The sequence below is a fragment of the Rhipicephalus sanguineus genome, chromosome 2 (genome assembly GCF_013339695.2).
Source record: "Rhipicephalus sanguineus isolate Rsan-2018 chromosome 2, BIME_Rsan_1.4, whole genome shotgun sequence".
Lineage (NCBI taxonomy): Eukaryota > Metazoa > Arthropoda > Arachnida > Ixodida > Ixodidae > Rhipicephalus > Rhipicephalus sanguineus.
The window spans coordinates 33,615,534-33,631,043 of record NC_051177.1 but is presented as its reverse complement, the minus strand read 5'-3'; the positions used below and the strand labels follow the sequence as shown (position 1 = coordinate 33,631,043).

Below are 15,510 nucleotides of genomic sequence, written 5' to 3'. Positions count from 1 at the left end.
AACATAGAAAACGCGGGAATTTCAAATTTACCCGGAGTGACCATGTCGACGACTTCAACGTTACTAGATTAGTAACGAATCCAGAGAGAGAGATGTTTATTTACAGAAAGGCAAAGAGGTCGGCCTGAGCGATAGTATCGATAGTATGCTCTAGTCTGCTACTCTACAGTAACGTTGGACACCCAACACAAACGCGCCTCTAGTCCCCGTAAACACACACACGCACAGAATCTGGAAAACATAACTACCATAGCATAGCTGATCCACGGCACAATGTGAGGCGGCTCTGCTGAACCCTGATTTTACAATGAAACTGCGCATGCCTAGGCGAAACATCCGTCCGTACGTAGAAAATGTACCACAGAAATTGGACTCTAAAAATAAAAAAAAGGTATTGCAAAAACGTATGTGCCACAGAAATTTGGCAAGCCCCACTACTCCCCAGTGGATCTACGAAAGTGTCGCGAAACGGATAATTCTGAAAAAAGACGCGTGTTACTCAAATGACTCCTCAAGATCGTGCACCGAACGCCAAGCGCATGCGGCCAACCAGACAAGACGATTATGGGCTGACGGAAGCCCCGAAATAGAGAAACCATGGATAGAAATGTACAATGTATAGTGTACTAGAATAGGTACAATGCGTCAACCACTGTCACGTGGTCATTTGTCTGATTTGTCTGCGCTCATGGAATGACACATATCACATAAAGATTCGATTGCCAACTGTTCACACACGCGTAGGATTCGTAGATTTTTTTTTCTTTCTTGTGCATGTCTTCTGTCAGGGGCGTAGCCAAAGGGGGGGGGGGGGGTTCAACCCCCCCCCCCCGAAAATTTTCAATTTTGCTTGCGTATATATACACGCACACATACAAACGCACGCACGAACATACATAAGGTATGGTTGAATCCCCCCCCTCCCCCGAAAAAAATTTCTGGCTACGCCCCTGTCTTCTGTAACTCTTTCTCTTGTATGTCTCCTTCCGCCGACATACCTAAGTCGTGGCATTGGCTCGGCCAACTAATTGGACTATGTCGGAAACAGGAACGGCTGCCCAGTGATAGATACGGATAAGCAATATCACGCATCATAGAACGGCTTTGTTTAGTTATGTGTATATTTTTTTTGCTTCATTTGTTTCGATCTTTCTTTTACAAAAGACATGCTTCAACACGATGAAGAAGAGGACGAAGTTTAATGGTGGCGATTCACGAGTGCTAGCTCCAGCAGGTGACAACGGCGGCAAGCGTAAAGACAAGACACCAATGTCACCGGTAATCTTCGAGCCGTCTTCAGAATACCGGACGCGGACTACAACGTGCTTCTGCGAGTAGGCGCGCTGGACGTGAGTGGCAAACGTGTTTACTCCACCGTGCACGCATTATTACTATGCCACACAGGGAGTACCTGTATAGCGACGACGGTGGAAACCGGGGCAGTGTAAACGAGGTGCTCGATGTTGGCTGCGCACAAATAGCGGCGAAAGGTGCATATCTACATACTGAACTAGGAGCGCTGCAAAAGTACATACATACTGATCAGTTTCACTTTGGAGTTGCTAGCGGCTTGGCATGCGTGACTAAGTGTGCGCCTACCTATGTATTTATCTCCCTCTCCCTGAATAGCAGCCTCCCTTATCTGAATGAATGAATTCATCAACCGGCGCCACCAACGTTTCGATGGTGTCAACCTCTTGCCACGTTGTCTTCATAACATGAAACTTTGTTTTCACTCCCATTTCGCAACAAAAGTGAGCTACTATAGCGTCGTTGTTTGTGCAAACAGCTCTATGCAAAAATTTAAACCAGTTGCTTCGACTTACACTACTTTACATCTCTTCAAAACTTGGCTCCCTTCATATGCAAGTGAGAAAAGAGCAGCGGTTTTCTTTTTTTTTTTTTCTTCCGTAAGATGAAGCACACGAGAAAAGATCTCTTATGTCCTTTTATCGAGGATGCGGGAAAAAAGAAAGCATAGTTTGATATGACTGACTTAAACAAAAAAACTTGCCAGCGCGACATAAGTTTCCTCAAGATAGTCTCCAGTAGGCCCAGGCCCTGCACAGGGTATGCACTGGACCATAACTGCCACTGCACCAGCATACCTTCCATGTGCTCACTGTTGTAGGTATATCGCCAAATTCCCACCTAACCAGAAAGGTGTATGCATATCCCCAAATACCCACCCAACCAGAAGGGTGTTCTAGGCATATCCCCAAATGCCCACCCAACCAGAAGGCTGTTGTATGCATATCCCCATATATCCACCCAACCAGAATTAAGGGTATTGTAGGCATATTGCCAAATGCCCACCTAACCAGAAGGGTGTTGTAGGCATATCCCCAAATGCCCACTTAACCAGATGGGTGTTGTCCGCGTATCCCGAAATGCACACCTATCCAGAAGGGTGTTGTACGCATATCCCCAAACGCCCACCCAACCAGAAGGGTGTACTGTCGTCTCAAAGCGCAAACTCTTCACTGCAAGCTGCAGCGCTCGCTTCTTGCATGCAGGTGCTGCTGCTGACTGGTGGCCCAAGCGTTCTGGGCACATGTGCGCAGTTTCTCTGCTCGCGACACTGTCGCTGGCGTTAAGCGGCGGTGCCGCTTCTGCCGTGGCCGCCGTCGAGTTGGCAGGATGCGCCTACGCGGGGGAGCGCAACGTGACGCTGTACGGAGACGCCAGCTATGTGCACCTCTGGAACTACGTCGCATCGAGAATCGCAAATTCACTCGCCGACGACGTAGATACAGGTAAGCGGCTCTGTATCCTCGATGCGATAACGGCAGAAGATATGACATTGCCCGGTGTGTCAGGCACAGAAGTATATATCTTCTCTGCAATCTAATAACGCATGCATTAATGGACTGGTCAGTCACATTTGTTGTATATGTTTAGAGTTCAGACGAAGGGGCATCTGTGCGACACTAAGTTCTGGTCGAGATGGCTACAACGTCTTCAGGTTTGAACTACCGCCAAGTAGAGCCATACATAGGCGTGCGCACGGGGGAGGGGGACAAGGGGGGGTGGGGGGCGACTGTTCCCGTACTCACCTGGGGGGGGGGGGGGCGAAATCTGCCTCATACTTTTACTCTCGGACCTGTTGCGTCATTCTTTAAAGAGCAAGGTTATGGTCACGCAGGTTTTTGACGACAATGGTGGCCGAAGGTGCTGATGATTTGCATTCCAAGAACTGTTTACTTATTTTGCTCGTACACTGTTGCGCGTACAAGACGTAGACAAGAGCACAGAGACACACAGGGAGCGCACACTATCAATCTTGGTTGATAGTGTGCGCTCCATGTTGTATGCATATCCGAAGGCCCTCTCGTCCAGTATCTTCTCTTGTCTCGTCGAATGCCTCTGTGCTCTTTCCCATGTCTTTAAAGCGCAACAGTGTACGAGTAATGGAAAACCAACAAGCCCCAGTAGGTGTTTACTTCTTCCCATCTTGACTCTCGGAAAGCCAAAGACCAAAGGCAAGGCCATTGTGAGATGTACGTCATCGCTTCATTTTAATTTTCTCGTCCACTGTGAAGCATGTTGCCTATTACACTCGACCAACGAGTCTAAAGCAGAGACTTTGGCTGGTCAAGTTGGTGCGACATTGCAAAATATAACAGCACCAGGGACGGGACTGAAGACACAAAAACCACAGGACGAGTGCTGACTACCAACTGAGATTTATTTGATGAAACAGCTTCCTTTATAGTGTCACATGCCACCACCAACAACACGCCCCCACTCACGAAACCAGTAACAGCACTATCATGAACGCTATATCATACAAAACCTGAATCAACGCACAGTTAACCACCGGAAACAGCAACCACAGATTATACAGACGCGCATGGCAATTGTCAAACAAGCTTTAAGACACTATCACAGTTTAACATGTAAGTGCACACATCTCGTTAGAACACTGTATTGCGCATGCTCCTCCCAATCAGCACAGCTAGAAAGCAAGGTGTTCCAACAATTAAAACAAACAAACAAACAAACAAACAAACAAACAAACAAACAAACAAACAAACAAATAAACAAACAAACAAACAAACAAATAAACAAACAAACAAAAACGTGGCACCTGGAAAGACGATGAACCCCCCAACAACCGCAAAACGAGAGTGCTCTATCATACAGAAGATGATCAACAGATGAAACCCAGCCCTGTCTAATTAAAACTTAAAACTTAAAAGGTTGTTCATACATGGCCTTCCAAAAAGGCCATCTCGTCTTTGGAGAGAAATAAGGAAGGTTCGCTAACACATTGATCACCAGCTTTGTTGATAAGAAACGCTTCCATTATTTCTCTCTCCAATTTGTTGCTCGCTCTTTTTAAAAAAACTGCTTCTATGAAACTCTGGTGCACAACCACACCTGCGGCATTGGTCCGCCAGGTGCCCCCTTGACTTGTTTTGCACATTCAACCTGTGCTCTCGAGCCCTATCATTAAAACATCGGCCCGTTTGGCCGATGTATTTCCGTCCGCAACTGAGCGGGATTTCATAAACGACCTGAGACCGGCATTCAGTGAACTTGTTCCTGTGCTTCTTCTCACACAACTCAGGCACCCTGTCTACTAAGGAACAAACTTTACTCAGCTTCTGAGGGGCAGAAAAAACAACATTGACTCCGTATCTTGATGCTACTTTTTTTTATGTTGTGCAGTACTTTATGTAGGTACGAAAATTGCCTGTAACCCTCTTCTTTTCTTTCTTGTTTCTCCTTCCCTGAGGGTGTTTTATTGTCTGCAGCAGCTGCTCACACACGGAAGTAATTGTTAATTCCGGGTATCCTGAACGCAAAAGGCGCGTAATTTGGGAGGAAAACCCTGATTGCGCAATGTGGGCACACGACTTTTTTAACGATGCGCCAAGACAAGTGATGGCGATCCCTCTTTTGATAGTTTTAGAACGAGCACTATCATAAGGTAGAAACCCTTTTGCAGAGCGCGGATTGTAAATCCAGCAGACACGAGCTTCATGAAAGTGCAAGCGAACATCTAAAAACTGAATGACGTCATTTTCTGGTTTCTCGAAAGTAAAGCGTAATCCACTGCCGTACAACTTAAAAGTGCTGATCACACCATCAATACATTCATCGAGAGCAAAATTAGGAACATCTTTCAGTACAACCAAGAAATCATCCGCATACCTGAAAATTTTTACTACTCTTGAATCAGAAAGATTAGCCTGAACATCAAGATCTATACCCGACAAAAATATATTGCACAGTATGGGTGCGACGGGGGACCCAATACATATACCACTCCTTTGCACATAATGCTTGTCCTCAAAGATTACAACAGTCGACTGAAGATATAATTCCAACAAGGCCATAAAATGTTCACTAGTGATGCCTGAGCTATTTTGAAATTTCACGTCCCCCACATCCTCAATCTTTGTTCTGACCGCACTAAAAAGTTCCGCGTGCGGCACTGAGTAATATAGTTCCTCTATGTCGATCGAGAAGGCCGTCAAGCCAGATTCTTTCTCCACGCACTCCACAAATTCGACCAACTGAGATGAACTGCCGATTCCGAACGGATCGTCACAGGGCAACGCGCTAAGCTGGCACTGGAGAAAACGACTGAGGTTAATCAACCACGAACGGCCTTCCGACACAATTGCACGAAACGGACAAGCAGGCTTATGGGTTTTCGCCGTAAAAAACATTTCTAAAAAACCCGAGCCCCCTTTTTCCACTGCCCTCCTGAGACCATCCAAGTGAAGCTCTGACAGTTTGTGAACAGCCAACTTCTTGCACTCCTTAGGGTCAAAAGAAATACACTTGAAGTTCTTTTGCACAGCGTTCCATGCCTTCTCTCGAAACATTCCTTTAGGCATCACCACAAACCCCCCGTCTTTGTCTGCTTGAAGAACACTGAGATTGTTTTCTTCAAGACACTTAACAACGTCCCGGAAAGGAGGTTTCTTGGGAAGCTTGTGACTTACTGTGCGCTTGAGTGAGGCGACGCCATCTCCGACGAGTCTCCCTTTGTCGTCCTCGGCTGCACGGTTTGCCACAGTGCGTACCATGGCCAAAAGTTGACGTCGTTGCTTGCGAGGCTCGTAACTGTATTTGGGTCCCTTGTTCAGTACTTCTTCTACTTTTGCAGGCAAGATCTTGTTTCCGAGAACGGTAACGTTGTGCAGAGTCTCGTTCTGCTTCTCCCGAACTTGGCAGGATACCCTGGCGTGTTGCCACAGGAACTCAGTTACCTGGGAGGCCATCTTCTTGTAGTCTAAAGCCTTGCTCCCCCCCCCCCTCCATTTATGGTGAAACCTGCACACGCAAATGGTCATTTATTCCATGGAGTTAATATAACCAAATATATGGTCTGCACTACCTCAATCTTGTGCACATGGCCGCTAGAGCTCCACGGCCACGCTTATCCGCTTGTTAAGCGCAATGTCTAAGGCTTGATTGCTGCACTTGATTCCGGTTGCGGAGCAGTGCAAAAATGCCCGTGTACTTGGATTTAGATACGCTGAAGGACTCAAGTGCTGGAAATTTATTCGGAGCCCTTCACTACGGTGTCCTTAACAGCCCATGCGCATTTTTGGATCATAAATACTTATGGGTGATCAATTATTACTTATTATTATGCTGGGCCAGAGGGCCTTACCTTCAATATGAATGCTCATATTTCCTTGTGCTCTTCTTCTTTTGTTCCTTTTCAAGAGAAGATACTGGACGAGAGGGCCTTCGACATGCGCACGGGACTGACCAGCTTGGTAAGACGGTCATCATTTCATGATGACAGTTGGCCAACGCTGCCTACACAATGTACATACGTGAAGCGCGTTCGCGGTGTAATCTCTACCCCATCATCAACTTATTTCCCGTGAAATGTTGCGGAATTTGCGACGTATTTGCGACACATGTGACATTTTACCATTGTTATGTTTTATACTGCCAGACCGAAGTTTCAGTTTTCTTATATCCTAATTACATTCCCCTCCTCCCCCTTTTTGTAAGAATACGTGTTCTCTTATGTTTAAATATTGCTATGATGCACAATGGTATTGATTCTATTTTTTGTTTAGTTATGATGCAGCCATAGCTTATTGACGTTTTTCAGATATTTTGTATGCAATTACTACTACGTCGCATCATGCGCTACCCTGATGTCTCCATGTGATGTCTTTTGGGCCCTGTCAAGCTACTATCATGGCTTTTAACCTGAAACGGCTACCCAAATATTTTTATCAGTGAAACACGATTGATTGATTGATTGATTGATTGATTGATTGATTGATTGATTGATTGATTGATTGATTGATTGATTGAAATTCTGTGGGCTCTGCCAGGTCAGCGCCTCCTCTATTTTTCAGTGCCTGGGCGAACGCTCTCCTCGGGCCGTCGAGCGCGCGCTCCGCGTCCGCTCGCCGCTGCCGCGTGGTGGCGCTGTGCAAGTAGACTACGGGAAGCTGGCGCTGAACGGCCGCGCGTATCACGAAGCTCACGAATTCGTGTTTGCATCCGAGTTTAATTGCATTTGTGCTTCTTGCAGGCTTGCACAGCTACAGGGGGGTGGAAAGAAACGCGAACATAGCGGCGCGCTGTTTTCCTCATGCTCTAACCGTAGTGGCAATAAAAAGATGCTAGATGGTCTTTTATTGTGTCATGGATGACGTCGTGTTCGCATTATTCATCGATGCTATAACCACTTGAAAATAGATGCGAAACTGCACAGAATGCAGATGCCGCATGTTCGCTTGTCTTTCCGTCCCCGCTGTAAGTATTCCGCAGGCAGACTGTCAGGCCGCGCTGCCGGTTCGATACTTGCAATCGAGTTTGATAGTATTCGCGCTTTATTTTCTATTTCAGTCTATTGCAACCGCCCCAATGCCTTAGTATGTCATACTGTTATGTTCCACTCTGCAAATGAAACTGAAAGAAATCACGATTGTCTTTTTTTTTAATTTCCCTTTATTGATAAAGAAAAGAAGTCTCACAGGGTCCCTTATGCATTCACCTAAGACAACTGAAAGGCGAAAGCCATTTTCTTCTTTTCTTCTAGTCAAGGTATTGAACATTTCCTGCCTCCCTCCGAGATATTTTTGCGCCTAACGTGGTTTTCTTACAGCCTCAAGGATCGGCGGCAGTGCAGGCTTTCTGCACATCAGCGGAGGCATGCACTGCCTCCGTGATCGGCCCATTTTGACCAAGCGAAGATGTAATATAACGACGTCACGTTATGTGACGTCACGACGATGTCACAAAATTTTATGATCTGTGACGTCATATGATGACGTCATCACCTAATTATTTTTTGCATCACTCACGCTGACGCCACCGACGGTCAATTTTCGCGTTTGATGAGGCATCTAAGGCTTTCGCCTTAATACACTGTTCGGCTCTCGTTTCATGAAACGCCAGCTGCCGATGGTGTTCGGTAGAGGTGGCTTGCAGTAATTAGTAGGGTTAATTGGTCTCCTAATACATTTTCAAACTACACTAGAATATGCAGCCGTCGTTTACGACGCGTAGATTTCATAGAATATAAGAAGCGGCTGCTTACGAAGGATGCAGTAGCGTCACTCTTTGCAGACTACCCTTCACGTTTGCAGCCCAAGGTAACAACTGAACCAGCATGGCAAGTATCCCTAAACGTGACCGTGTTGCGTCCGAACAGTCACCTAATGCATGTAGTACTAGTAGCAACACTGCCTCGCAACCGTGTGCATGCAGCGCTGACATTAGGTCCCGAAGCTGAAGAAGCGAAGCCCGTGGACACTACATGCGCTACGGGCGAAACAACCGACATTGTCACTGGAAGCACCTTAGTGACATTTCATGCTATTAAGCGCATGAACTCGTGGCTTGCGTATAGTGTGCTACACCAGTAGACGCTAGCACGCATCGGGGAACTTTAAGCGCCCAAGCTTTCGGTATTAGCTCTTGGCAAATGCTACTTTCGAAAATCGACTTTCAGACAGTCAATAACCGACTCTCAGTCAAGCGAACGTAACGGTGACAAAACAATTTTCCGCGCATCACTGGCATGCGCTCTCTGGAATCGGGCTAGCAGACGACGCGCGAGCGTCTCGATCAAATAGCCGCGAAAGACACATGCCTTCGAAATGGGCTGGTTGCCCAGAACGACAAGTGCTTCATGATTCCAGTTTACAAGTTTTCTTTGTACTTTAAACAACGCGAATGCAGCCGAAAACTGAACCATATAGCAGCTTCGAATGCAGCCACGGCATTCGTTTCCGCGAGCGACGACGCGACGGCTGGTCTACTACGGTGGCGGCGCCCGGCGGCTAAAAGCCGCACTAACGCCGACGGTCGGTTCCCATTGCGCTCCGCTCCTTCGCCCAGGCACAGAAAGATAGAGGAGGCGCTGGCCAGGTAGACGGAACGCTCAAGCTGTACCTGATTTTCTGAAGATGCCTTAAACCTGGTTCTTCGTATGTTCGAACGTAGTTGTTCTACACAATGATATCAGCAAAATTTTTTTAGTTGTTCTCACACCGAAACACTGCACCCCTGACTAAGCCACGGACGCTGTGCCTGGCTGTCCTGTGTCGCAGTTATATTCGTGCTATAAGACACCTTGACCACAACACCATTATCATGAAGGTCATAGACGGCCTCTTTAGACCTACCTATTTAGGTATATAGACTTACATCTTTTGTGTTGTTAACCGTGCCGAGCATCCTTATACGGTCACGGCTTTCTCCGTCACAAAAGTGAATTTGTGCACTTTCGCTGTGACTGTGCTGCGCTTTCCGCGCAGGCCTGGCGTTTTTTTTTTCCCCCCTTTGGTTTGATTGCGGTGCATAAAGTTGCAAAATGACGGTTCGAAGAAAGACGATAGACATTTGTCGGTAAAAGGAACGTTTGAAGAAGACAACCAGCAAAGAAAACAATGGACACAGAAAAAGAAGGCGGCACGACACTCTTCTCTTTCTGGGTCGGTTGTTTTCTTTGCTCGTTCTCCACTTCAATCACTGCGTACCAACTAGCCCAACTCTCGACATCGTTGTTGAAAGTGCTGGATTAAAAGTGGATACGCTATCCACGCGCGTTTCAAAGATCTACGTCTGACGATCCGTACAGATTCTACGTGCAAACAACAATACGTGATGTTTCTCCGCCTTGCGTATATAGGCGTCTCGGCACCAGCCGCGGCTGAACAACGCGTGGTACGCGCTCACGACGCTCATCGTGGTGGTCCTCATCCTTCTTCCCATCCTGGTGATGTCTCGCTTGTCCGTGTCACGCGTCCACTGGGGTTTCCTGCGAAAGCTGCTCGGGCTGCCTGCGCGAGCAGACAGCATCACGTGGTACACCGCCTTCACGGCAGCGTTCGCGTCTTTGATCACGTGAGTGCGCGCGACTATGCCCACTGTTGCTCTGAACGGACACTAAAGGGATACAGTAAATTAGCCTAGACTGATAAGTTATACTCTGAAAGCTCTAGTGTCGTTGATTTCAACACCATAGGTTTATTATCAGACCAGAAAATTAATGTGAAAAGTTTCACTTTTAAATTTCCCGCCGAAATCTCTGATGGTGACGTCATTGATTTTAAAGGGGTCATGAAGCACCCCTTGGGTTGACTGAAAAAACACATCCTGCGGAAAGCTGACACGGCTATGAACTGCTCTGCCAAATATTACAGTCGTGCGCGCCGCGTAATGGCCACAAGCGGAGCGCGAAGTTGCCGTTTCCCCAGGCACCCTCTTTTCAAACAGAGGCCGGTTCTCACTCTCGTCGGTGGGCGGGGCGTCTGTCCGCTGTACGTAGCAAGAGACATAGCATGCTTATTGGCCGATAGCCGACGTAAATCGAGAGCGGCGTTCGGATCAGATGCGCTTCTTGCCGCGGAGTGCCGCCACTTGCCGGCGCCGCACTCCTCAGTACACGGTAGCCGCACTCGCGCAAGCGAATCACAGCGGGAGAGCGATCGCGTTTCATGACGCGCGCTGGCGTAACTTCTTTCTCCCATGCCATCCCTCCCTGTCTAGCTTCCAGTGCGCTCGCCGGCACGAGAAAAGAGAGAAAGCGCTGGGAGCGTGCGCCAAACCCCCGTAACTCCGCTGATTCTCGACGGATTCGAGAAATTTTTGCGGCAATCGATTCGGGAGGCAGTACACGCCGATACTGAGGCCATTAGATCATTACTTGGAAAAGTGGTTCATGACCCCTTTAAAGTGTTTCTTTTTATTTTGGCCCTATTGGCTCCCCGAAATTTCTTGAAACTTGGTACGTTAAGCCTCTGGCTCCCTCAGACGACATTGTACCTCATTTTTACCGATTAAAAAGTACGTATGTCCTAGTAGACGCTGTCAAAATCTGTGACGTCACGGTGACTGGGGCGGGAACTTCCAGGTGGTGTCGCCAACACCACTTCCTTTTCGCGCGTTTTCTCGCTTACGAAGTGTCTTCTCGCGGAAAGAGTGGTGTTTTTGGTATCGTGAAAGGGTAATTTACTTATACGATAAAGACAGTTTTTCTCTTTAGTGTCCCTTTAAGGGTGACATCGACTACATATAATTTAATCCAGTTAATGTAAATATTCTTTTAGATTGATAGAAATGGGGAATTCGCTGAACAAGGCAGAAATGAAACTTGTTTGTGCATATTAAAAGTGTAAAAAATTCAAAATAAATTTTGCTGTTTGAAGCGGCCGTTGCCTCTCGGCGACAGCGTGGGCGTAGACATACATCAAGTATATCACGGTCGCTTGAACGCAATCGAAGGTCTGGCTGCGTAAAAGCACGTAAGCTATTCACCTATGAAGAGGGGTCATTTGCATGTTAGCACGTTCGCCAGATGCGGTAAAGAGGCTCTCGCGTGACGTTGAGTTTTTCATCTTTTGGCTCCCTATTATCTTACTATATACATATTTCAGTAAGGACGTTCACATAAGGACGTTCACATGACCGCCTCCACCATCTCAAAGTGCAATGCGAATGGGTGGATTTAGTCCTAAAAGATCCACAGGCACCGTCTGGTTCAAATCTATCTATGCAGTATATCGTTCTGTTTGTTGCTGTCGAAGAATCGAAGCGAGGCCTGCTGTCGTGGCGTTTGACTAATTTTGCTCTTGAACTAACTCAGTTCATCTCATTCAAACAATGCTACTCGCGGTTAAACAGCTAACTTATCTACTGGGAGGCATCGGTCGAGCTCTCAACCCCAGTTGAGCAATACGCAACTGAACTGCGGTGAATGATGAATGCAAAAGGTATGCCGTAGTTGGTGTAAGCGGTTGAACACCTCGCTGCACGATTTTTCGTGTACATGGCGTGGAGAGCAGTTTATAGGCAAGTGTCGTACGTCCAGCAATCAGGCTCACGGCACAGTGCGACGCTTGTGCACCGTCCACTGCACTGCAACGTGATATGCAGGACATTTTAACGGCCCTAGCTGTAGCCTAAAAATCGCTGACGAGATGCGTAGACGCCAGCCGATGCCTTTTTTTTTTTCTACGACAACCGCAAGACGGTCTCCGCTAGGTACTGTGCAAATGGATAGGAAATAAGCTTGGAACGTCAGGTTTTTTTTTAGTGTCCAGTGTTCAAACATTACTACAGTAGGGACCATGCAAACAGCCTTTCGCTTCGCTATTCCAGACTGTTCTACATCTTTCAAATCTGCTCTTCACTTGGAGCCGAAAACGCTGTCGACATCATGCAAAGCAAGACATGGGAGATAAGGAAGGACATGAGATCATTTCTCAACAGCATGAACTGTGTGAGTTTCTCGCCCTGGTATCAATGCACGTCGCTGATAAAGTGAAAAATGTGTGAGCTTTTCTAGGCATTGAACACCTTAGGCATGCCATAGCGCGTCTAGATGTTCAGAAGAAGAAAAATCAGTAATGGGTTCGCACTCCTAAAAAGCTCGTGGCGCCTGCTGTTTCAGCGATTCGACCAGTTTCTTGACGGTGACATCAAGCCAACGCTGGAAACCATGAAAGTAACTTTTGGTTCCGGAAGTAAGTTGGTAGGCGCGCGCAAGTTTTGATTATGTGCAAGCCTATGAAACGCATGAAACGTTCTTACCATACATGTTAGTGCGTATATGAAAGAAACTTTCGACCTCTAACCAGACGGTTTAGTCACTGGCAATCGATGTATCAATCCCTATTTCGTCCTGAAAGCCACAAACAATCCCGGCAGATTGCCTGCAAATTTTTTTCTTGCTTTACTCTTTCTTCTTTTCTGCTGGTGCAGAGAGAGTAAAGTTTGTTCTACCGCACAACAATCTAACTTTGCAGAGAACCAAGCTTTCAAGGCAGTAGCTTGTTAGAGGGAGGCTGAAGTGATTTTAGAATTCGGTAAAACTCTGTTGTTAACAAGGACAAACATTATCGTCCACGATGGCGTAATTTTTCTCGCTATTGTGGCAGCAGGAGCTTCAAAATACGCGAAAGAAAAGTTCGTCTTGCTCCGCCCGCGCGAACGCGCCGAAAGTGTGGGCGTGGAAACGAACTAACCGGAACTGCGTCATCGTCGGTAGCTTTGGCGGAGCCACGCAGCACTGTCGTAGCTCCAACCATGACCTCCGTGACTAGTTCCGGCTGCGCGCGTTGGCAGAACTGATCGCGAAGGCCATGCTTTAACAGTGCTGATGGTGCCGATGACGCGGCACATCGAAGATGACGTCACCGCGTTCGCTCAGCATCTCAAGAAGCCCTGCGGCTGCAGCCGCTGTTTTTTGCAAAGATATGCTATTTGCGTTCACTTATGTGAACTCTTACATTGGTTTTCGAATTCAGCAGGGATCAAACTATGATTACACACCCCAAAGTAATTTTTTTAAGTGCTTCAACTTCCCTTTAAGATGCTTAGCTGAACAACAGCCAACATGTAGTGGACCGTTCTCAAAAGAGCTGCTTCTCGAGTGAGGTGGTGAAAGATTCTCGCCTTTATACAAATAATGTAACAAAGTTTACTGTGACGTTATCGATGTCTTGATAAATAATTCATTACTATTGACCTTTATCGATTTTTTTCACTTTCTCTTAGTAAGCAGTTCGTTTCCGGAACAGCTGGCAAGAGAAGTACGGAAAGTGATAAACAACACTCCACTCCAGGCCGTCTACAACGCCAGCTTCGTCGACAGTGAGTTTCTCGTCCCTACACGCCTGAAAGCGTGAGCCTTCAGAAGTGTCTGTGCCGAAAGTAACGACGAAGAGTGTCCCCCCCCCCTTTTTTCCTGCTTATTCGAAGTACGGTGCAACGCTCTGGGAAAAAAGGGTTACAAAATACAGTTTCTAGTAATAAAAACAGGGATGAGTTGTCGAACACTGAAGTTAGAGTTTTGCAGATATCTGACCTGGAGATAATGTTTAAAAGCGAGAGAAAGAGAGTCAACAGGAAAGTCTAGCTTGCACTTGTTTTATATTTTGAGAATGTGTATGCTCCGTGTTTGAAGGAACTCGTCACCTTGGAGTAAGTTGGCCCGTGTACTTAGGTGGTCGAAATTAGTACATAGATCGTGGCTACGACGTGCCCCATAATGATACGTAGTTTTTGCACGTAAAATTCAAGATTTTAGTTATAGTATACTTAAGCATACTAGCGTTCAAGGAAAATCCTTTTGCTCTACAGTGATCTAATTTCTTAATTTCATGTTATTTTTTCTTATTATTTTAGCGAAATGATGATTCAAAGACATAATTCATTTGTTTTTAAACGACATTCGTGCGAGTCCGTTACATTACCCATTGCTATCTTATTATTGTTTCGTACGAAGATATAGTTCTACACTCCGAGGCATAATATAATCAAGTAAATGATAGAATGAAAGTAGTACAGATTTGGCTTTGTTTATCTTTCTTTATTTTCTTCTTCTCCTCTCTCTCTCTTTGTTGTGCATACTATACATTTTCAGACGACAGGATTACATTTGCAATATTTCGTGCACTGCGATTCCAGCTAACGCTTTCCAGTTTATTAATCTGTGTTGTTCTGTCTATCGTCTAATAGTGTTTTGCCTGACTGTAGCACCTAATTATGTGTTCCACCTTGCGTATTCACCACCGTTTGTCGTCACACTGTTCACAGTGCTGCGTGGAACTATGACTGCTTACTCGAATAAGGCAAGTATCCTACGGCAAGTAAATTCTCGTCACCGTCGCTGCGTGCAGGGTTATTGTTTAAAAGGTTAACTGCAAATGATGAAACCAGCCGTCGAATCCAGTCTTATTGATACGGAGAAAAAAAAACGTAAATAAAAAAAATTAAAGCCAGTTCCACGTCTGTGAAATCTGGGTAAACATCGGAGCTGGCAAGCAAGGGCCACCACCAGGCGAACGCAGATTGAGTTTTTTCTTCATCTTTCTTCCTCATCATTTTTCTTTTCATCTCTTTCTACATCTTCTTCTTTCTTTCATTATTCTTTCTTTCTTTATATATTTCCATGTCACCCTCTCTCTCTCTTCCCCCTTTCTCTCCTTCTAAGCCTCACATCACTCCTTGTCACCCTCATTTCCCTTTCCCACGCTTTGCTAGTTCATACTGCACACGGTAACGCTG

The 15,510-nt window shown here is 46.3% G+C and overlaps 1 protein-coding gene across 1 annotated transcript; it reads left to right on the top strand.

Annotated features, from left to right (window-relative positions):
• Positions 1–1,393: 1,393 nt before the first annotated feature.
• LOC119381524 (uncharacterized) lies at positions 1,394–14,129 on the top strand. Its single transcript, XM_049412811.1, has 7 exons — positions 1,394–1,490; positions 2,517–2,756; positions 6,691–6,743; positions 10,130–10,344; positions 12,601–12,721; positions 12,893–12,965; positions 13,999–14,129. Exons 1-7 carry the CDS (start codon positions 1,394–1,396, stop codon positions 14,127–14,129), a joined length of 930 nt encoding a protein of 309 aa, XP_049268768.1.
• Positions 14,130–15,510: the final 1,381 nt, after the last annotated feature.